The 23,475-nt window shown below is 39.8% G+C and overlaps 2 protein-coding genes and 1 long non-coding RNA gene across 3 annotated transcripts in view; 2 read left to right on the top strand and 1 right to left on the bottom strand.

The window, feature by feature from the left end:
- LOC125889695 (uncharacterized) overlaps positions 1 to 23,475 on the bottom strand; it is a 143,759-nt gene that overhangs the window by 38,552 nt on the left and 81,732 nt on the right. The gene's annotated exons all lie outside the window — the stretch shown is intronic.
- Positions 518 to 16,287, top strand: LOC125890741 (uncharacterized). Its single transcript, XM_049579532.1, has 15 exons — positions 518 to 599; positions 2,874 to 3,066; positions 3,290 to 3,349; positions 3,596 to 3,670; positions 4,493 to 4,552; positions 4,799 to 4,873; positions 5,694 to 5,753; positions 6,000 to 6,074; positions 6,893 to 6,952; positions 12,504 to 12,578; positions 13,395 to 13,454; positions 13,701 to 13,775; positions 14,167 to 14,269; positions 15,962 to 16,014; positions 16,205 to 16,287. Exons 1-15 carry the CDS (start codon positions 577 to 579, stop codon positions 16,253 to 16,255), a joined length of 1,098 nt encoding a protein of 365 aa, XP_049435489.1. The 5' UTR covers positions 518 to 576; the 3' UTR covers positions 16,256 to 16,287.
- LOC125890750 (uncharacterized) lies at positions 17,755 to 22,858 on the top strand. Its single transcript, XR_007449575.1, has 6 exons — positions 17,755 to 18,221; positions 18,484 to 18,696; positions 19,031 to 19,075; positions 20,072 to 20,122; positions 21,340 to 21,387; positions 21,683 to 22,858. It is a non-coding gene; the product is annotated as an uncharacterized LOC125890750 (long non-coding RNA).

Raw genomic sequence — 23,475 nt, 5'->3', positions numbered from 1 at the left:
CTTTCATTGTATGGCTTATATGAACTGATTGTAATTGTAAGTCTTTTTCATTTTTTCATTTTATTCTGGATTGTAGTCATTAACATTTTGTTTTATTACTTATATTATTGATGGCTAAATGAAGCCTAATGAAGCATGTTCTTTATTTTCTGAGCCCACTAGTTGGCACTCATTGCTTAAAGAAAGAGGCTCAAAGAATGGCAATTCAGTGTGCTTTCAACCTTTTGATGAAAAAAGCGCCATCTAGTGGGCTCAGAAAATGCTTCACGAGGCTTCATTTGGCCATCACTAATTTTTATTAACAGCACTTACTAACTCTGTTTTTTTTTAAGGCGCTTATAAATTGTTGTTGTCGGTCTTCCTCTCTGTCTTAATGTCTCTTTGAAAAGAAGCCATAAATGAGGTTGGTGGTCTTAGAAGTAGCAGCTTATGTTAATGTTTTCTTTCTTTCTTTTCTTCAGGGAGAGGTGTGTTTACACAGGAATACATCGAACCAAAAGTTTTGTGGTGGAGTACAGGGGAGTTTTGTCCCTGAGTGTAGGAGCAGATGACAAAAGCAAATATATATTCGATTTCATGTGGAATGGGAAGCGCTACTGGTAAGTTTGCTGCTTGTTCATTTACTCATATGTATTTTTTTTTTTTCAAAGTGTTACTCCTCTTATTTGAAGTTGTAGTTTTATTTGTGGGTACATTTAAAAACAAATGCTGGACCAAAGTGCTTTACAGAGAGATTGAAATTGTAGGACTATTTGATTGATGGGTTGGCATCTGGTTGTCAGTGTTTCCCCTAAAAAAAAAAAAAAAAAAAAAAAATTGGCACAGGCCAGCGTGACCCGTTGGTTTTCAAATTTACGGCCACATGTTTGAAATTACGGTCAAATATTATCTGAATTTATTGAGCCTAAAAATAATTGATATGCAATTGATAGGCATGTCAGTATATAATCTTTTTTATTGAAAAGTCAGTAATTTCAAATAAAATGAGTCCTGTCAATTAACTCAGTGCACTTGAATAAATAAATAAATATTGCAGAAGCCTGCACTCTTCTAACATGAACATAAAGAAACTGAAGGCCTATACATACAGATAAAACAATTTGCAAACAAATAAACACATCTAGACTGGCTCATACCATTTAAATACACAGCATGCTGCCAATTTGAAATCAAATCATGTCCGTTAGCTATATGCGATTGAAATATAATGGAAAAAAAACTCTTTGAAAACAAACAGGGAAAATCCCTTAATCTATTTCTGGCTCATGACAATTTACTTTTTACGCATTTTTGCAGCAGTTTAGTCTGCAGCTGCTGATTTAAAAGAAAATGTGCGAGTGTCTCTTCACAACTTGCAATATGCATTTAATGCAATCTTTGCAACAACTTATATAATCTTTGATTATATAGAGAGATTATTTTGTTGTAACTGAATTTTCTATCCATACAGAGGAGGCATACTTTATATCAGAATCCTGCACGGGTCCAATTTTCAAGATCCGCCCCGCCCCGACCCGGGGACGTACAAAACCGCACCCGAACCGCAAACCCGCGCATCAGGCCAATTAGTACTGCAACCCGGTCCAACCCGTTGAAACACGACCCGCAGCCCAACCCGTAACCCGGATTTAAAGTAATCATTTTGGGTCATATTGACTGAATATTGAACAGCATATCGCCACAGTTAAGGTGCCAGTAAGTAAACAACGACCTGAATGAAGCAGCTCTCACAATAAAAACATGACTTCAGCTCCATCATCAACCCTCTGTGTTCTTCTCCCATACGAGTGTAAAAGCACTTGTTTGTTACGTTTAACGCTTTTAAACTTTTAATCTATGTAAAGGAACTTTACATGTGTAATAATAGACTTACTTTCTGTCCAGAGCAACGTTCAGCGATTCGAGCCGTCACGTGTTTTTAGAATCCATCAAGGAGAGAAGTAATGTAAAGTGATAGTTGTACGTTTTATCCACTTACTTCTCAAATACCTAAATAATTATTTACTGTTTTGGAAGCGGCGCTTGTTAGACGGTGGCAGCCATGTGTCGTCCAATCACAAATTGTGTTATTAGATGGTGAAACGCGTGTAAACAGCTGAACCAATGACCGTTGCGAAATAGCGGAAGCGATCCTCAGAGAGTAAATAATGACCGAGATATCTGTAGCAGACTAACTAACAAGATTAGTTTTTAGCTCAATTATTATTTTTTATATTAATTTTGATGTGTTTATCTAAAACCGCGATCCGACCTGCATATTATTTGTTCCACCCAGATCCGAACCCGGGAAAACATTTTTTAAAAAAAACATGCGCAAATCAGCGGGTACCTGACCCAGTGCAGGACTCTGCTTTATATATAGTTAAAGTTATAAGGCATCTTTGAGTATCATTTAAGTATGTCGAGGCGGAGCCGAAAAATAGTGTTCCATTTCTAAAATAAAAAATGTGAACACAAATCTGTGTTAAATGTTTGTCAGGTACAAATGCTCTTGTAATGGGGTCCTGTGGGCAGAAGGTCCTAGGATCACCCCCCGACCACCCTCACCCACCCCCCCACCCCCCCGCGCCAAAGCAAAAAAAAAACTAGGGGAAACACTGACAAATGAGAGGGTGTTAAATCATATGATGAAGTAACCAACTGTTTTGGAAGAGAAAATGACAAGACTGCAGCTGTCTAACAAAAAAAGGGCTTTTGTTGCACAATATGCTAGTGAGAAAAGTGTAATAGTATACGTATGTGTTTTTAAAAAGTTTGTGTTTTACATGAAAGCCAAGGCTGGGCTGAAGGTCTTTTTTCTCTCATGACAATTTAAGAATTTAACCCCAAGCAAAGTTTAAAGTTTTTTTTTTTCTGGTCTATTTGTCTCACAGCATAGATGCTTCAAAAGAGGATGGAACACTGGGACGACTAGTGAATGATGATCACATACAGCCCAACTGTAAAGTCAAAAGAATAATGGTCCAAGGAAAGCCACACTTGTGTCTTTTTGCTGTCAAGGAAATCTTTCCAGGCGAGGAGATCACATATAACTATGGCGATTCCTCTTGGCCATGGCGCTCAATGGTGAGATAAGGGTCTCATGTTCTGTTAATGACAGTGTTAACTATAATTTATTTTATACAACAGTTATTTTTGAGTAATTTGATTGGTCAAGAGTGGGGCTGGGCGGTACCTTTTGAGGTGAATATGAACATAATTATCGCCTGTCTTTCTTTCTTAAAGACCACTAAGTGATAGTGCTGCCAGTCAAGTGATTAAACAGTACATTTCCTCTTTACAATTTCAGGCACCCGGTGAAGAACAATCTCACCCGAAGTTGAGAGGAAGTGAGCCAGGCTCAGAAAAGGCAAGTTGTAGTTTGTGCCATCATAGTTAGTTTGCTTTATGTGTCACCTTCAATACAGTAGAATTGGTTTTGGTCTTTAGAATTTTATAGTACAAGTTCATTATTCCGGTCTTCCTTCTTCCCTGCTGACTATTAACTGACATTTCTGCCATACTCATGGCCAGTGTTGTAACACAGTGTTTGCAGAATGAAAATGAATTATTTTAGCTTAAAATAAACTCACATTTGTGCCTGTCATTGACTCAGTCACAGGAGGTGTGCAGCGGTCGTGATTTGATGACAGAGGTCAGGGCAGCTCCGTCAACATTAAAGGATGACATTGTAAGTTGACAGTATTCTTGTAATATCATGATTTTACTTCTAGACATAATACTGTTTTGTTTGATCTTATGACTGTGCTCAGAAGTCTTCACACTTTTGAATGTTGTACACTACATGTACCTGCCACAGCACAGGACTGTCAGGACAAAGTGTCCTGTAAGGACAGTAGGAATTGGGTGTGTGTGTGTGTGGTTATGTCAGAATGTACTTAAGAGGACATTTTCCTAATCAGGCATTCATGTATTGGGTTTGTGGTGGGGGTGTGTATCAGGCCTTCATGCATTTCTTTATATAATGGGTGTCAGAAGTTGGTGATGTATGTTCAGGGTTTCCATGGTCATATTAAACCTGAAAAAGTTGAAGAACATCAAATGATATTCTAGACCAGGAAAGTCCTGAAGGTATTGAGGTCTTATGTCAGGGTTCCCACGGTCATGGAAAACCTGGAAAAGTCCTGGAATTTTGTTGTCTGCAGTGTAATTAATTAGGCTATCTTACTGTAATCATTGGCACATGAGCTCCCTATTTCCTGAAACTTCCTCCAGGACCGCTTAAATCTTCTCCAGGTCATGGAAATTATATTATGGGTCCTTGAAAAGTCATGGAAAGGTTTTGAAATTGTGTCTGTGAAAATGTGTGGGAACCCTGTTATTTGAAAGTAATGGAATTTTTGTTGTGTATAATGACATTGTTACAGTAATCTTTCATCTTTTGAGGTGAATATGAACATAATTATCGCCTGTCTTTCTTTCTTAAAGACCACTAAGTGATAGTGCTGCCAGTCAAGTGATTAAACAGTACATTTCCTCTTTACAATTTCAGGCACCCGGTGAAGAACAATCTCACCCGAAGTTGAGAGGAAGTGAGCCAGGCTCAGAAAAGGCAAGTTGTAGTTTGTGCCATCATAGTTAGTTTGCTTTATGTGTCACCTTCAATACAGTAGAATTGGTTTTGGTCTTTAGAATTTTATAGTACAAGCTCATTATTCCGGTCTTCCTTCTTCCCTGCTGACTATTAACTGACATTTCTGCCATACTCATGGCCAGTGTTGTAACACAGTGTTTGCAGAATGAAAATGAATTATTTTAGCTTAAAATAAACTCACATTTGTGCCTGTCATTGACTCAGTCACAGGAGGTGTGCAGCGGTCGTGATTTGATGACAGAGGTCAGGGCAGCTCCGTCAACATTAAAGGATGACATTGTAAGTTGACAGTATTCTTGTAATATCATGATTTTACTTCTAGACATAATACTGTTTTGTTTGATCTTATGACTGTGCTCAGAAGTCTTCACACTTTTGAATGTTGTACACTACATGTACCTGCCACAGCACAGGACTGTCAGGACAAAGTGTCCTGTAAGGACAGTAGGAATTGGGTGTGTGTGTGTGGTTATGTCAGAATGTACTTAAGAGGACATTTTCCTAATCAGGCGTTCATGTATTGGGTTTGTGGTGGGGGTGTGTATTAGGCCTTCATGCATTTCTTTATATAATGGGTGTCAGAAGTTGGTGATGTATGTTCAGGGTTTCCATGGTCATATTAAACCTGAAAAACCTGAAGAATATCAAATGATATTCTAGACCAGGAAAGTCCTGAAGGTATTGAGGTCTTATGTCAGGGTTCCCACGGTCATGGAAAACCTGGAAAAGTCCTGGAATTTTGTTGTCTGCAGTGTAATTAATTAGGCTATCTTACTGTAATCATTGGCACACGAGCTCCCTATTTCCTGAAACTTCCTCCAGGACCTCTAAAATCTTCTCCAGGTCATGGAAATTATATTATGGGTCCTTGAAAAGTCATGGAAAGGTTTTGAAATTGTGTCTGTGAAAATGTGTGGGAACCCTGTTATTTGAAAGTAATGGAATTTTTGTTGTGTATAATGACATTGTTACAGTAATCTTTCATCTTTTGAGGTGAATATGAACATAATTATCGCCTGTCTTTCTTTCTTAAAGACCACTAAGTGATAGTGCTGCCAGTCAAGTGATTAAACAGTACATTTCCTCTTTACAATTTCAGGCACCCGGTGAAGAACAATCTCACCCGAAGTTGAGAGAAAGTGAGCCAGGCTCAGAAAAGGCAAGTTGTAGTTTGTGCCATCATAGTTAGTTTGCTTTATGTGTCACCTTCAATACAGTAGAATTGGTTTTGGTCTTTAGAATTTTATAGTACAAGTTCATTATTCCGGTCTTCCTTCTTCCCTGCTGACTATTAACTGACATTTCTGCCATACTCATGGCCAGTGTTGTAACACAGTGTTTGCAGAATGAAAATGAATTATTTTAGCTTAAAATAAACTCACATTTGTGCCTGTCATTGACTCAGTCACAGGAGGTGTGCAGCGGTCGTGATTTGATGACAGAGGTCAGGGCAGCTCCGTCAACATTAAAGGATGATATTGTAAGTTGACAGTATTCTTGTAATATCATGATTTTACTTCTAGACATAATACTGTTTTGTTTGATCTTATGACTGTGCTCAGAAGTCTTCACACTTTTGAATGTTGTACACTACATGTACCTGCCACAGCACAGGACTGTCAGGACAAAGTGTCCTGTAAGGACAGTAGGAATTGGGTGTGTGTGTGTGGTTATGTCAGAATGTACTTAAGAGGACATTTTCCTAATCAGGCATTCATGTATTGGGTTTGTGGTGGGGTGTGTATCAGGCCTTCATGCATTTCTTTATATAATGGGTGTCAAAAGTTGGTGATGTATGTTCAGGGTTTCCATGGTCATATTAAACCTGAAAAAGTTGAAGAACATCAAATGATATTCTAGACCAGGAAAGTCCTGAAGGTATTGAGGTCTTATGTCAGGGTTCCCACGGTCATGGAAAACCTGGAAAAGTCCTGGAATTTTGTTGTCTGCAGTGTAATTAATTAGGCTATCTTACTGTAATCATAGGCACACTAGCTCCCTATTTCCTTAAACTTCCTCCAGGACCTCTTAAATCTTCTCCAGGTCATGGAAATTATATTATGGGTCCTTGAAAAGTCATGGAAAGTTTTGAAATTGTGTCTGTGAAAATGTGTGGGAACCCTGTTATTTGAAAGTTATTGGAATTTTGTTGTGTATAATGACATTGTTACAGTAATCTTTCATCTTTTGAGGTGAATATGAACATAATTATCGCCTGTCTTTCTTTCTTAAAGACCACTAAGTGATAGTGCTGCCAGTCAAGTGATTAAACAGTACATTTCCTCTTTACAATTTCAGGCACCCGGTGAAGAACAATCTCACCCGAAGTTGAGAGGAAGTGAGCCAGGCTCAGAAAAGGCAAGTTGTAGTTTGTGCCATCATAGTTAGTTTGCTTTATGTGTCACCTTCAATACAGTAGAATTGGTTTTGGTCTTTAGAATTTTATAGTACAAGCTCATTATTCGGTCTTCCTTCTTCCTGCTGACTATTAACTGACATTTCTGCCATACTCATGGCCAGTGTTGTAACACAGTGTTTGCAGAATGAAAATGAATTATTTTAGCTTAAAATAAACTCACATTTGTGCCTGTCATTGACTCAGTCACAGGAGGTGTGCAGCGTCGTGATTTGATGACAGAGGTCAGGGCAGCTCCGTCAACATTAAAGGATGACATTGTAAGTTGACAGTATTCTTGTAATATCATGATTTTACTTCTAGACATAATACTGTTTTGTTTGATCTTATGACTGTGCTCAGAAGTCTTCACACTTTTGAATGTTGTACACTACATGTACCTGCCACAGCACAGGACTGTCAGGACAAAGTGTCCTGTAAGGACAGTAGGAATTGGGTGTGTGTGTGTGGTTATGTCAGAATGTACTTAAGAGGACATTTTCCTAATCAGGCGTTCATGTATTGGGTTTGTGGTGGGGGTGTGTATTAGGCCTTCATGCATTTCTTTATATAATGGGTGTCAGAAGTTGGTGATGTACAGTACAGGCCAAAAGTTTGGACACACCTTCTCATTCAATGCGTTTTCTTTATTTTCATGACTATTTACATTGTAGATTCTCACTGAAGGCATCAAAACTATGAATGAACACATGTGGAGTTATGTACTTAACAAAAAAAGGTGAAATAACTGAAAACATGTTTTATATTCTACTTTCTTCAAAATAGCCACCCTTTGCTCTGATTACTGCTTTGCACACTCTTGGCATTCTCTCCATGAGCTTCAAGAGGTAGTCACCTGAAATGGTTTCCACTTCACAGGTGTGCCTTATCAGGCTAATTAGTGGAATTTCTGCTTTATCAATGGGTTGGGACCATCAGTTGTGTTGTGCAGAAGTCAGGTTAATACACAGCCGACAGCCCTATTGGACAACTGTTAAAATTCATATTATGGCAAGAACCAATCAGCTAACTAAAGAAAACGAGTGGCCATCATTACTTTAAGAAATGAAGGTCAGTCAGTCCGAAAAGTGCAAAAACTTAAAATGTGTCCCCAAGTGGAGTCGCAAAAACCATCAAGCGCTACAACGAAACTGGCACACATGAGGACCGACCCAGGAAAGGAAGACCAAGAGTCACCTCTGCTTCTGAGGATAAGTTCATCCGAGTCACCAGCCTCAGAAATGGCAAGTTAACAGCAGCTCAGATCAGAGACCAGATGAATGCCACACAGAGTTCTAGCAGCAGACCCATCTCTAGAACAACTGTTAAGAGGAGACTGCGCGAATCAGGCCTTCATGGTCAAATAGCTGCTAGGAAACCACTGCTAAGGAGAGGCAACAAGCAGAAGAGATTTGTTTGGGCCAAGAAACACAAGGAATGGACATTAGACCAGTGGAAATCTGTGCTTTGGTCTGATGAGTCCAAATTTGAGATCTTTGGTTCCAACCGCCGTGTCTTTGTGAGACGAAAAGGTGAACGGATGGATTCCACATGCCTGGTTCCCTGTGTGAAGCATGGAGGAGGAGGTGTGATGGTGTGGGGTGTTTTGCTGGTGACACTGTTGGGGATTTATTCAAAATTGAAGGCACACTGAACCAGCATGGCTACCACAGCATCCTGCAGCGACATGCCATCCCATCCGGTTTGGCGCTTAGTTGGACGATCATTTATTTTTCAACAGGACACGACCCCAAACACACCTCCAGGCTGTGTAAGGGCTATTTGACCAAGAAGGAGAGTGATGGAGTGCTGCGCAGATGACCTGGCCTCCACAGTCACCGGACCTGAACCCAATCGAGATGGTTTGGGGTGAGCTGGACCGCAGAATGAAGGCAAAGGGCCAACAAGTGCTAAACACCTCTGGGAACTCCTTCAAGACTGTTGGAAAACCATTTCAGGTGACTACCTCTTGAAGCTCATGGAGAGAATGCCAAGAGTGTGCAAAGCAGTAATCAGAGCAAAGGGTGGCTATTTTGAAGAAACTAGAATATAAAACATGTTTTCAGTTATTTCACCTTTTTTGTTAAGTACATAACTCCACATGTGTTCATTCATAGTTTTGATGCCTTCAGTGAGAATCTACAATGTAAATAGTCATGAAAATAAAGAAAACGCATTGAATGAGAAGGTGTGTCCAAACTTTTGGCCCGTACTGTATGTTCAGGGTTTCCATGGTCATATTAAACCTGAAAAAGTTGAAGAATATCAAATGATATTCTACAGTCCCTGACAAAAGTCTTGTCGCTTATCCAAGTTGTAGGAACAACAAATAATCACTTGACTTGTAGTTGATCAATTGGAATCAGAAATAGCTTATATGAAAGGCAAAGGCCTCTAGATTATGCTTATTATACCAAAATAAAGTTGTGTGCCATTCACTGAGTTCTATCATTTAATTAGGACAGAAAGGTCAGATCTTGCTTGGACAAAAGTCTTGTCGCATACAAAAATAATGTACTGTAGAAATGATACTTTCTGTTGAATACACAAACATGCTCCAATAACATCAGAACATAAAGTCATGGTGCCTTGGGAAAAAGAATTAATATCGTGTATGACTCCATGAGCTTGGAGGACTGCATCCATACGTCCAATGGCTCAAATAACTTATTGATGAAGTCATCTGGAATGGCAAAGAAAGCAGTCTTGCAGGACTCCCAGAGTTCATCAAGATTCTTTGGTTTCATCTTCCAAGCCTCCTCCTTCATCTTACCCCAGACATGCTCAATAATGTTCATGTCTGGTGATTTGGCTGGACAATCCTGGAGCACCTTGACCTTCTTCACTTTCAGGAACTTTGATGTGGAGGCTGAAGTATGAGAAGGAGCACCATCCTGCTGAAGAATTTGCCCTCTCTTGTGGTTTGGAATGCAATGGGCAGCGAGAACCTCTTGATACTTCAGGCTGTTGATGTTGCCATCCACTCTGCAGATCTCTTGCACACCCCATACTGGATGTAACCTAAACCATGATTTTTCCTCCACCAAACTTGACTGCTTTCTGGGTGAATCTTGGGTCCATGCAGGTTCCAACAGGTCTTCTGCAGTATTTGTGGCAATTGGGATGCAGTTCAATGGATGATTCATCAGAAAAATCAACCTTCTGCCACTTTTCCACTGTCCATCCTTTCTGCAAGCTGTGGGCCTTGGCAAATGCAACACGATTCTTTTGTTGTCTTCTGTTTAATGCTGGTTTGTGAGCAGTAATTCGGCCATGGAGACCATTGCGTGAGAGAATTCGACAAACTGTTCTGGTAGATACAGGGGTTTCTGGTGACCAGTTCTGATGTAGCTCTGCTGCAGTTGAAAAAGGGCTGGCCCTGGACTGCCGAAGCAACAAACGGTCCTCTCTAACAGTTGTCTAACGGGGTCTGCCTGACCTGGGCTTGTCATGAACGTCACCAGTTTCTTCAAATCTTTTTTTATCCTCTCCACTTGACGTTTGGATACACTGAAGATGTCTGCCACCTCAGCAGCAGACTTGGTCTTCAGGCTCTTGATGATCAGCACTTTGGTCTGTGGTTGAATCTTTGGCATGTTGTCAGCGGTCAGGTTGCACTTCACATGAAGGTCTGGTGTGCTGGGGTTCTTTTAGACACACCAGGGAATGTGTTAATTACAGTATTTGTCACAGGTGGAGCTCTAATCTGTGATTGGTTGAATCGTTTAAAGACACGACAAGACTTTTGTCCAAGCAAAATCTGACCTTTCTGTCCTAATTAAATGATAAAACTCAATGAATGACACTCAACTTTATTTTGGTATAATAAGCATAATCTAAAGGTCTTTGCCTTTCATATAAGCTATTTCTGAACCCAATTGATCAACTACAAGTCAGGTTATTATTTGTTGTTCCTACAACTAGGATAAGCGACAAGACTTTTGTCAGGGACTGTAGACCAGGAAAGTCCTGAAAGTATTGAGGTCTTATGTCAGGGTTCCCACGGTCATGGAAAACCTGGAAAAGTCATGGAATTTTGTTGTTGAGAGAAAGTGAGCCAGGCTCAGAAAAGGCAAGTTGTAGTTTGTGCCATCATAGTTAGTTTGCTTTATGTGTCACCTTCAATACAGTAGAATTGGTCTTGGTCTTTAGAATTTTATAGTACAAATTCATTATTCCGGTCTTCCTTCTTCCCTGCTGACTATTAACTGACATTTCTGCCATACTCATGGCCAGTGTTGTAACACAGTGTTTGCAGAATGAAAATGAATTATTTTAGCTTAAAATAAACTCACATTTGTGCCTGTCATTGACTCAGTCACAGGAGGTGTGCAGCGTCGTGATTTGATGACAGAGGTCAGGGCAGCTCCGTCAACATTAAAGGATGACATTGTAAGTTGACAGTATTCTTGTAATATCATGATTTTACTTCTAGACATAATACTGTTTTGTTTGATCTTATGACTGTGCTCAGAAGTCTTCACACTTTTGAATGTTGTACACTACATGTACCTGCCACAGCACAGGACTGTCAGGACAAAGTGTCCTGTAAGGACAGTAGGAATTGGGTGTGTGTGTGTGGTTATGTCAGAATGTACTTAAGAGGACATTTTCCTAATCAGGCATTCATGTATTGGGTTTGTGGTGGGGTGTGTATCAGGCCTTCATGCATTTCTTTATATAATGGGTGTCAAAAGTTGGTGATGTATGTTCAGGGTTTCCATGGTCATATTAAACCTGAAAAAGTTGAAGAACATCAAATGATATTCTAGACCAGGAAAGTCCTGAAGGTATTGAGGTCTTATGTCAGGGTTCCCACGGTCATGGAAAACCTGGAAAAGTCCTGGAATTTTGTTGTCTGCAGTGTAATTAATTAGGCTATCTTACTGTAATCATTGGCACACGAGCTCCCTATTTCCTGAAACTTCCTCCAGGACCTCTTAAATCTTCTCCAGGTCATGGAAATTATATTATGGGTCCTTGAAAAGTCATGGAAAGTTTTGAAATTGTGTCTGTGAAAATGTGTGGGAACCCTGTTATTTGAAAGTAATGGAATTTTTGTTGTGTATAATGACATTGTTACAGTAATCTTTCATCTTTTGAGGTGAATATGAACATAATTATCGCCTGTCTTTCTTTCTTAAAGACCACTAAGTGATAGTGCTGCCAGTCAAGTGATTAAACAGTACATTTCCTCTTTACAATTTCAGGCACCGGTGAAGAACAATCTCACCCGAGTTGAGAGGAAGTGAGCCAGGCTCAGAAAAGGCAAGTTGTAGTTTGTGCCATCATAGTTAGTTTGCTTTATGTGTCACCTTCAATACAGTAGAATTGGTTTTGGTCTTTAGAATTTTATAGTACAAGCTCATTATTCCGGTCTTCCTTCTTCCCTGCTGACTATTAACTGACATTTCTGCCATACCCATGGCCAGTGTTGTAACACAGTGTTTGCAGAATGAAAATGAATTATTTTAGCTTAAAATAAACTCACATTTGTGCCTGTCATTGACTCAGTCACAGGAGGTGTGCAGCGGTCGTGATTTGATGACAGAGGTCAGGGCAGCTCCGTCAACATTAAAGGATGACATTGTAAGTTGACAGTATTCTTGTAATATCATGATTTTACTTCTAGACATAATACTGTTTTGTTTGATCTTATGACTGTGCGAAGTCTTCACACTTTTGAATGTTGTACACTACATGTACCTGCCACAGCACAGGACTGTCAGGACAAAGTGTCCTGTAAGGACAGTAGGAATTGGGTGTGTGTGTGTGGTTATGTCAGAATGTACTTAAGAGGACATTTTCCTAATCAGGCATTCATGGATTGGGTTTGTGGTGGGGTGTGTATCAGGCCTTCATGCATTTCTTTATATAATGGGTGTCAAAAGTTGGTGATGTATGTTCAGGAGTTTCCATGGTCATATTAAACCTGAAAAAGTTGAAGAACATCAAATGATATTCTAGACCAGGAAAGTCCTGAAGGTATTGAGGTCTTATGTCAGGGTTCCCACGGTCATGGAAAACCTGGAAAAGTCCTGGAATTTTGTTGTCTGCAGTGTAATTAATTAGGCTATCTTACTGTAATCATTGGCACACGAGCTCCCTATTTCCTGAAACTTCCTCCAGGACCTCTTAAATCTTCTCCAGGTCATGGAAATTATATTATGGGTCCTTGAAAAGTCATGGAAAGTTTTGAAATTGTGTCTGTGAAAATGTGTGGGAACCCTGTTATTTGAAAGTAATGGAATTTTTGTTGTGTATAATGACATTGTTACAGTAATCTTTCATCTTTTGAGGTGAATATGAACATAATTATCGCCTGTCTTTCTTTCTTAAAGACCACTAAGTGATAGTGCTGCCAGTCAAGTGATTAAACAGTACATTTCCTCTTTACAATTTCAGGCACCCGGTGAAGAACAATCTCACCCGAAGTTGAGAGAAAGTGAGCCAGGCTCAGAAAAGGCAAGTTGTAGTTTGTGCCATCATAGTTAGTTTGCTTTATGTGTCACCTTCAATACAGTAGAATTGGTTTTGGTCTTTAGAATTTTATAGTACAAGTTCATTATTCCGGTCTTCCTTCTTCCCTGCTGACTATTAACTGACATTTCTGCCATACTCATGGCCAGTGTTGTAACACAGTGTTTGCAGAATGAAAATGAATTATTTTAGCTTAAAATAAACTCACATTTGTGCCTGTCATTGACTCAGTCACAGGAGGTGTGCAGCGGTCGTGATTTGATGACAGAGGTCAGGGCAGCTCCGTCAACATTAAAGGATGACATTGTAAGTTGACAGTATTCTTGTAATATCATGATTTTACTTCTAGACATAATACTGTTTTGTTTGATCTTATGACTGTGCTCAGAAGTCTTCACACTTTTGAATGTTGTACACTACATGTACCTGCCACAGCACAGGACTGTCAGGACAAAGTGTCCTGTAAGGACAGTAGGAATTGGGTGTGTGTGTGTGGTTATGTCAGAATGTACTTAAGAGGACATTTTAATCAGGCGTTCATGGTTTGTAGTGGGGTGTGTATTAGGCCTTCATGCATTTCTTTATATAATGGGTGTCAGAAGTTGGTACTGCTCAGAAGTCTTCAGAAGTGTTTTTACCCTATGTTAAGGGTTTCCAACACTGATCATTACTGATATATACCTTATTGGTTCCTCAGTGCCACCATAGTGTTACCTGCTCACTTGTCAGCTGTTTGGACCATTGTGAAGATTGCACAGGACCTGTCTCCAGTCTAAAATGGCTTGGTCTCACATGCAAATGTTCGTATTCATGTCACTCAAACAGTTTTTGTTGTTGTTGTCTTTAGTGTAGCGCTGCACGATATGAGGAGAATCTGCAATGTACTGTAACACTGTTCAGTATTGCGATGACAATAAGGTTGTATATAAGCTCTACAGTTCCTATGTCGTTTCTCTTTTAATAGGTATACTGCTAGACCCCAAAAATCGAATAGTCCATGCCCACTGAATAATGAAATAAATGATTTCAAACGTGTTTTATTAAACTCCAACTCCATTTGACATGAATTCTCCTGTAAATCAGCATCATATCAGTTTGACCTGTCGCCTCAGCTACACAGGCTAAATAAACAGTGCTTGACTATAAGGTTCATATTTTATACAAGACAACAGCTTTCATTAAAGATCAGTCAGATACAGTCAGGGCTTCACATCTGATGTTATTTTAAGAATCCTCACATCCCACTGACCACAAGTCTTTGTGTTGCTAAATACTTCAATAATTAAACCGTCCAATATTAATATACAGTAGACTCTGTATAGTTTATGATGAATATATTCAGTCTCTGAAAACTAAACTTCACCATCAGTCACACAACATGTTTCTGTTCACAGAATAAACCTTCAGATCAGACAAATACAATCTTAATCTCTAAAATTCATCAAAAATTAAAAGTTTATCTAAAACGTCATCTTGTTGAGTTGACATCTGAACCAGTCAGCTGTTAGATCAGGTGAGAGCCAGGCGGTGCAGTCGGTGGAGAGCAACTGCAGCGCCTGGCTCTAAAAACTGCGGCGCCGAGGACTTTTGTAATACATCAGAGCAAGTCGGGATGAAGTTGGACACAAAACTAACCGGCATGCATTGTGCGCCGATCGCGGTGATCGAATCTGCACAGGCCTGGCTCATCTCGAATGAACCTAGTGTTTGGGTGCACACCTAGCTAAAAGCAAAGGTACTGTGGTGTCTGAACACCATGACAAAACACCAATCATACAAATCAAATGAGGGAGTTGGATTTATTCATTTATTTCATTTGTGTTGATTGTGTCGTTGGTCTTAAATTTCATTTCAAGTGGCATTAAAAAAGTCTTAAAAAGTCTTAAATTTAACTTGCCTTAAGCTCTAGGAACCCTGTAAAGTATCTTAGCCCTTAAGAGAGCTCCTAAAGTGAAACAGTGTTAGGAGGAGGAGGAGGAGGCTTCAGAGTTTCACAGAGGAGAAAATGGCAGAAATACAAAGAGGAAGGAGAAATATCCTCCAAATGTCCTCAGCATTATCGACTTGCGACAGTGCACGTCCATAAAACGTCTCTCCTGAATCCAAAATAATTCCAAGTAGCAAAAGTACTGTGCTTGTTCACAACAACTTCTTCATATTTTCCTTGCTCCTCTCTCCTTCCTACTTGTTCACCTCCAGCAAATGACACATGACCTGACAGGGTAGCTGAGGCTTCATCTAATTAGCCAAACGGTGTCTAGGGCTTCCCAAATGCTCACATGCTGAGTGTAAATGCATGGCACGAGTATTAACACTGATTTTTCATTCATCGCGGTTCAGGCGGGCTGTAGGATGCGTTTATCTTGCATGTTCATATCATGATGATGAAAATGCGATTTATCGTGCAGCCCTACTTTAGTGCAGTTTTTATGTTAAATTAAAACAAAAGCATTAGCACAACTTGCTAACTTTTCATTTCAATGTGCTTTTAGTGTGTTCAAGATCCTGGCACAAATCCTGCTTTTTCAAGAAGAATCAGTCGCTGGTATGTTCATTTTCCTTGGTTCCATTTTAAATTTGATTTTAAAGTGTTCTTGGTGTCGGATTGTGACTTACACAGTAGTAGATTTTGGGGTTAATATAAGCTCTTTTTTCTGCATAGGATGTTATACCCGATGAGATTGTTTCTGACTCTGCAAGTAGTGATGGCTGTTCCTCTGGTGATCTCTACATAGCTGACACTGCACCAAGGTCTGATGGATCCAACTCTGATGAAGATGTTGTAACTGACACTGAACTATTTAGTGATAGTGAGGATCTAAACTACCACATCGCAAGAGTGGACCAGTTGACTCACTTTCTTCCCAGGAAAGGACAAAGACAGTCCTGCAACCTATATCCTGCATGGAACAGGAGGACAAGGATGCTTCCAACTCTGGCAGAGTTGGCATTGATGATGACTTCATACCTGATAGTGAACCCTGTTCTGATGTTGATGATCCTACTACAAGTAATACCCAGACTCTTCCAAGAAGTACAACAGAGTCTTTTTCTACTGAGACTGCAGCAGCACCACAAGTCTCTTCTTGCACATCAAAAAATTACTGCTATGTTTGCAAAACACCTCAGTCTAAAATATCTTCACCTTAAAAAGCATGAGAAAGTAGAGCCTGATATTGCAGAAGCATTCTCATTCCCTAAGAACTCAAAAGAGAGAAAGAGTTTACTTGAGAAGTTGAGGAACAAAGGTAATTATGAACATAATCAAGAAGAAATGCGTAAAAAAGATGGACAATTGAAACTGAAAAGAAGACCAGGACCATCAAAATCTCGGTGAATGCCAAAACGCATGTGCACTGTGCATATTGTAAAGGCCTGTTTATCCGTAAAGAGCTGTGGCGCCACTCGCATAGATGCCACAAAGATGGTCTCAGAAACTGAAGCTATTTCTAAGACCAAAGCCTTAGTTCTGGCAGATATTGCAGAGTCAACATACAGCCAAGCAGTGTCCCCTGGAGTGTGGAAGATCCTTGGAAAGATGAGGGACGATGAGGTAGCATCTGTAGTCCGTAATGACTTCCTCATATTGCAACTGGGCCAGTCTCTCTACAACAAGCATGGGAATGATCCAACAAAATTTGAGTACATCAGAACAAAGGCTCGGGAAATGGGCAGACTGTTGTTAACCTTAAGGAAAAAATATTCTATATTTAGCTTGAAGATGCTGTAAAACCAAACAATTTTACAAAATCGTTGGAGCTGTCAGAGAAGTTGCTGGATATGATGAAGAGAAGCACTCCTATTGTACACCCAGTCTTGCCCTGAAATTGGGACACTCGCTGAAGAAGATTGGTGACATTATTCTCTGCAGGGCCATCGCAGCAGAGAATGAAAATTTGATTAAAGCAGCGGAACGATTTACACAACTCTGCACAAAAGAATGGGCAGGACAAGTCTCCCACACTGCACTGGCTACTTTGAGCAAGTCAAAGTACAATAAACCATCCACCATACCATTCACAGAGGATGTGCAGCTTTTGCACAAGCACCTGGAGGAAAAATCGGCTGCCGCCATTGCAGACCTGAAAGAGCATGAGTCTCCACAGGCGTATGCAGAAGTTGCTAGGGTGACACTTGCTCAGATCATCCTCTTTAACAGACGTCGTGCAGGAGAAGTCTCAAAATGTCACTTGAGTCATTCAAGAAAAGAGACCAGACTGAGCTCCATAGTGATGTAGCTGCTAGCCTGTCACCGCTTGGAACAAAAGTTAGCCCAGCACTTCAGCAGGGTAGAAATTATCGGCAAAAGAGATAGGAAAGTTGCTGTTTTGTTAAACCCTGAGGCTGTCAGTGCAACAACACTTCTTGTAGAGAAAAGAGATGCATGTAATGTGCATAAGGATAATCCCTTCCTATTTGGACGACCACAGTGCCCCTCCATGAGCTACTACAGGGGACAGGACTGCATAAGAAAGTTTGCAAGTATGTGTGGTGCAAAGAATCCTGATAATCTGAGGTCTACATATCTTCGCAAGCACATTGCAACAGTGTCCCAAATACTCAACCTCAAGAACAATGAGCTGGACCAACTGGCCAACTTTTTGGGCCACGATATACGAGTCCACAGAGACTTTTATCGTCTGCCGGAGGCAACTATAGAAATGGCAAAAATCACAAAGCTTCTACTTGCAATGGAGAAAGGAACTCTTGCAAAATTCCAGGGAAAGTCTCTTGACGAGATTGAGCTTGAAGGTATGTGGTGGTAACAACACTCTTAATGGCTCTTCTCAAAAGAATAATATTTTACTACAGGATCAATTACAAAACAAAGTAGTGAGACTAAAGAAATACAACGGTATTTTGGACATTTTTTAAATTGGGAAGATGTAAATTCAGACTTTTAGAATATAAAAGTAAATATGCCTCAATGTTTTGGTACATGATACAGAAACATGTCAGGTGTACAAACTTGCAGCAACAATTATTTTTATTTTTGCATCAATCATTTCTTTAGACTAATTGGACCCAGAGCTGGGTGATGGTGATGGTGATGGTGATGACGATGGCGATGGCGATGGTGACAACGATGACTACGATGGTGGTGTTGGTGACGATGCCGGTGGTGATGGCGGTGGTGATGACGATGGCGGTGGAGGCAGTGAAGGCAGTGGAGGCAGTGAAGGCAGTAGAGATGACGGAGATGGAGTTGATGGGTCCGGACTAAGTGGTATGTACTGAATATCTTCCAGTATACATTCATGGTATATTTTGGAGTAAGGACCATATTCAGATTCCCTTATGTTGCTTTAATACTACCACAAAGTCAGCAAGGTACACAGTCAATAAATCAACAATGATAAGAGTCAAGTCACGTGGCATGGTTTCCGCATTTAAGCTATCAGTGTATGAATGTGGTGTGAATGGGTGAATGATAGACCAGTATTGTAAAGTGCTTTGAGTAGTTGATAAGACTAGAAAAGGGCTATATAAGTACAGTCCATTTACCATTGATCACTTAACTTCAATTGATGCTGAAGGCCTTTTTTGTATTCTTTCACCAGAAAATCAAGAAATGAAGACGCCTGAAGAGGTCACCAGCTCCTCTGGTAATGTGTGGAAAGCCTTATGGAACCGGGCACGCCACGTCAGCGACGCGACACGTCTGCAGCACGAGTCCCGTAGCAGCTCGCCCCCCTGTTAATCAATTACAGTGGCTCCACCGGCAACGGGAGCAGCGCGACAACCCCCGTCTGTTGCGCGACAACTCTCTATTTTACGCGGTTCTTCTATTTTTGTCGCGCTAGCTGCCCTACGCGACCCTCCAGCAGATAAAAACTACATGAAATAGTGTGCTAAACGAGCACAATGTGTTTTTAAATGAATAAACCATCATCAGAGGTGATATGTGATGATTTTTTTTTTCATGCATTTACTCATGTTTATCCGTGACATTGTGTAAATGTCCGTATGACATTTGAAAGCGAGTAGATGACAAACAGTAGCCTACAGTAAACTTGTAGATAACTCAAATATATGTAATTACTTAGGTGGGAAATGCTTTAACATTTCATGCAGCCTCTCGGCTCGGCAAACGGTAAACAACCCCGTTGGCTTCTACGCGCCGCCTGTGACGGTCAGTGGAGCCCAAATGAATACGCCGCGACGCTACGCTGACGGACGCTTACGCTTGCAGCCGGTGGAGCCCGCCGTTACATTGCCCTTTGCTATATTGCAGGCAGCGTTACTGTGCTGTATGTATTCTAAAAGGGGGGAGAAATCAGATTTAAGTTTTGCTTTTAAACTACCTTTAGCTCTCATAATGGGTGTAAATTATATAAAATGCTGTCAGGGGCCTGTACTACAAAGGGACTTTAATATACTTAGAATATGTTCAGTGTTATTTGTTAAATTTGCCTCTAATGTTCACTGTTCATATGGATCCAGATTGTAGTATTATAGTATAAGTTATTAATTGGATATATCATTACTTGTTACTTTGCAGTTAGAATGGAATCAAACTTAAGGAACATAAATATGTTGCTTGTAATGGATGTTAAAAAAGTTCAGATTGAAGAAGTTTACAATTTTAATTTTTTCCTTAGAGAAAAGAAAAAGAATGGAATCTATCCAGGATGTGGCCAAGAGTTACAAAGGTACAGTTTTTATTTGTTTAAAGTTGTAGTAATGATTCAGGGGTATTCTAGAAATCGGGTTTAGTGAACAGTCTTGAATTTGTTAACCTTATGATGAGGTAAACTGCATTTTCAGGACCATAGAGGGTGACGACTTAAGCTTTGGATCACTTACTATGTTTGGTGTCTTTCAGACCACATTAGCAACTTTTTTCTTCAAATAAGCGGCTTACAACATATCAAGTTACTTTTTGGACAGACCTTGCTTCGTCTCCTTGAAGGCAGCCTCTGGTATTTCTCAGTGAATGAGAGCTGATGTGGCCCTCTAACTGTTTGGTGAGACAGACCCAGACAGATACGTGAACATAATGACCAAACTCTGATTCGTTTTACTCTAAATTAATTACCTTTACTATCTAAGTTTGATTTTATGCTATCAACATAGACAGTTAATAATAGTGAATTTATTCCAGTGCATGATCATTCCTCCAATTCCAGTACATGATCATCTCTATTTTGTAACAGATTTAACCACCTCACCTAGCTATGAGGCGGTGATTGGATTACATGCATTTCTATATTCTTCTTTTTTTTTTTTTTTTTTTTAAATATTTGTTGGTTAGGTGGCCTTTATTACAGTGGAGAAAAATAGGAAATGCAGGGAAGAGAGTAGGGGAATGACATGAAGTAAATGGTCCGTCTGGTCAGGAATTAAATCGGGACCTGCTCTTCAGAGCGCTAGCACCCATGTGGTACGCGACTTAACCACTGACTACCGGTCACCCCGCATTTCTGTATTCTAAAAGCTGTCACAGTTGACCATCAGCTGTGCCTGTTGACAATGCTGTAACTTTTCCCTTCAAACATTCCACAACAGCTAAGTCCAATCATGAATGCTTACTCTTGACAGAGTCATGTCATGTCCTCATAAAGTCAGTCCATATCAAAGTTAACACCAAAGCACTACTACCAAATCTTGATTGGATAGAAGTTTTTTTTTTTTTTTTTAATCTGGATGGGGGTGGGATTCATATTGAGTGCATGCATAGTGACGTGCAATTTCATCTAGTCCTTCAAAATTGTAGAGTTGTCTCTCTTCACATCTTCATATAATTTTAGGGATCAAGTTCAAGTTACAGATTATGTTCAATAAATAGCATTGTTTCGTTTGGAAAATAAACTTCTCCACAAATGGTTTGTACTAGCTATTCTAACAAAATCATGTATTGGTTCTCCAGGGCAAAAGAAACTGTGTACAACCCAGAGTGTGGTAACCAGCTCCAAAGGTAGGACTCCATCCATCCTTGCAGCTACATTTGGGGACCAAAATTTCCCCAGCAGTACACTGCACACTGACTGATAAAACAACAACAACAAAAAAACGAATACTCGACTAAAGAAATCTCAGTCGACTACGGGATCTCCAACTATTGATTCGAATATTCGACTATCAGGGGACAACCCTAAACATTTGTAACCTACATTTCAGTGGCTCCGAAGTTATTTCAAGAAAATATAAATTAAATTGTAACAGTTATTGTCTTCCTATCTTAACATATACAATTTTCTTTTGATTGACAGAGGTCAAATCGTCAAGAAGATGTGTGAAAAGGCCATGGAGCAAGGTTGAAGTCAGTGCTGTTATGAAACACTTCAAAATACATATCGCTAAAGGACACCTTGCATCAAAGTTGGAGTGTGAGCAGTGCAAGCGCGCTGAGCACCCTGTTTTGACAGACAGAACTATTCAAAACATTCGCGATTTTGTGAGGAACAGGGGTGTTATGTTCAAACGAAATGGGGGTGAAATAGCCTGAGGTTGTGGGTGGGTTTTTCCCCGCACTTTATTCTTGTGCAATGGACCTCCTGTCCCACTCAATTTTTGTTTACATCGTCAATGTTTTACAGTTTGCTCAGGGCAGTAATTGTTGCTTTAAGTTGCTCTGCACTTTATGTTAATATTACTTGGCACTTAAATTTGTTTTGTTAACAATGTCAGTTAAACATTTGTACAAGTTGTAAAAACTGTCTAAAACTAACACTGTTAGAGTGGGTAGTGAGGGGAAATAAAGAAAGACATTACCTTTTCAAGTTCAATGTGTTTTCAGTATGTTCAAAATTTGGTTATCGTAGAAACTTGTATATCGGCCATAACAGCAATGTTAATATTGGTTATCGGTGTCGGCCAGAATTTTCATATCGGTGTATATTAAGGCAGCCTTATACCTATTCTTTGTTCTACACTTTATTTTACTTGGCACTGTAATTTGTATGTTTTACTTGGCCCTTCAAAGGGGTAGTTCAAATTTTATGATGTTGGGTTTTGTGAGACCCTTATAACAGAAATATTTATTTAAAAAAAGCTGCTGAGTGTTACATTTTATTTGAGAAATGCCCATTTTATTCAATAAAATAAATTCCACTGATGAGGCAAAACATTGAGCACCATTGTGTAGGGTGCGGGTGCTTACACCAGTGTAGTTCTTTACAGTCATTCTTGGTGTAGATGTCCCTTACAGGTTTAAAAAGATGTGAATTATGCCCATTAATACCAGTGTGTCTCATAACTGATTCAAGGATAATTTATCATCATTCTAGGACATGAGGGTGAGGGTACATGAAAAGAACGAAATTTAGTAGTCAAGGTCCCAAAAAAGCAGCAGACAATATAAAAATTAGATCAAAGTTGAACAGTAAAGATTAAGCAGAGGAAGACAATTGATTGAAAGTGCATTCGGTGCCAATAAATATTGTGATATATAAAATATGATGATGCACATCCTTCCTCCTGAGGAGGAGGTTGAACAGTCCATGGGTGGGATGAGAGGGTCCATCAGAATGCTGGCAGCTATGTTCCTACATCTGCTGATGTAAATGTCTGTCGCTGATGGGAGGCAGTTGATGGTGATCCTCTGTGCTGATATCACTACCTGCTGCAGAGCCTTTCTTTCTACAGCAGAGCAGTTTCCATACCACACAGTGGTGCATGATGTCAGGATGTTCTCCACTGCATATCTGTGAGAAAGTTGTCCAGCCTCTCTACTGATAGTCATGACTCACTTTGTGCTAGCTGTGGCTTATGACAGAAATTCAGTCAGGAATATTTTTTTTGCAGTGTCACTCATACACCTGGCCCAACATTATTGCCAGCATTGTGTTTAATAGTCAGATTCAATTATCCATATAAAATGCTCAATTGATTTAACCTTTCAAAATGCAGGTAGTTTACCTTTCTCAAAACTCTTGCAGTGAGGTACTTTTTCAGTGATGGATTGCCATATAACACTTGTGTGTGTAATTTAAACCAGTGTTGTCCTCATAATCAAGGGTTTTGCTCTGATTGTGTATGTGTGTGTGTGTGGGTAATGTACAGT

This window comes from Epinephelus fuscoguttatus, linkage group LG6, assembly GCF_011397635.1.
Source record: "Epinephelus fuscoguttatus linkage group LG6, E.fuscoguttatus.final_Chr_v1".
Taxonomy (NCBI): Eukaryota; Metazoa; Chordata; class Actinopteri; order Perciformes; family Serranidae; genus Epinephelus; species Epinephelus fuscoguttatus.
This window is presented reverse-complemented; position numbering and strand designations above follow the sequence as displayed.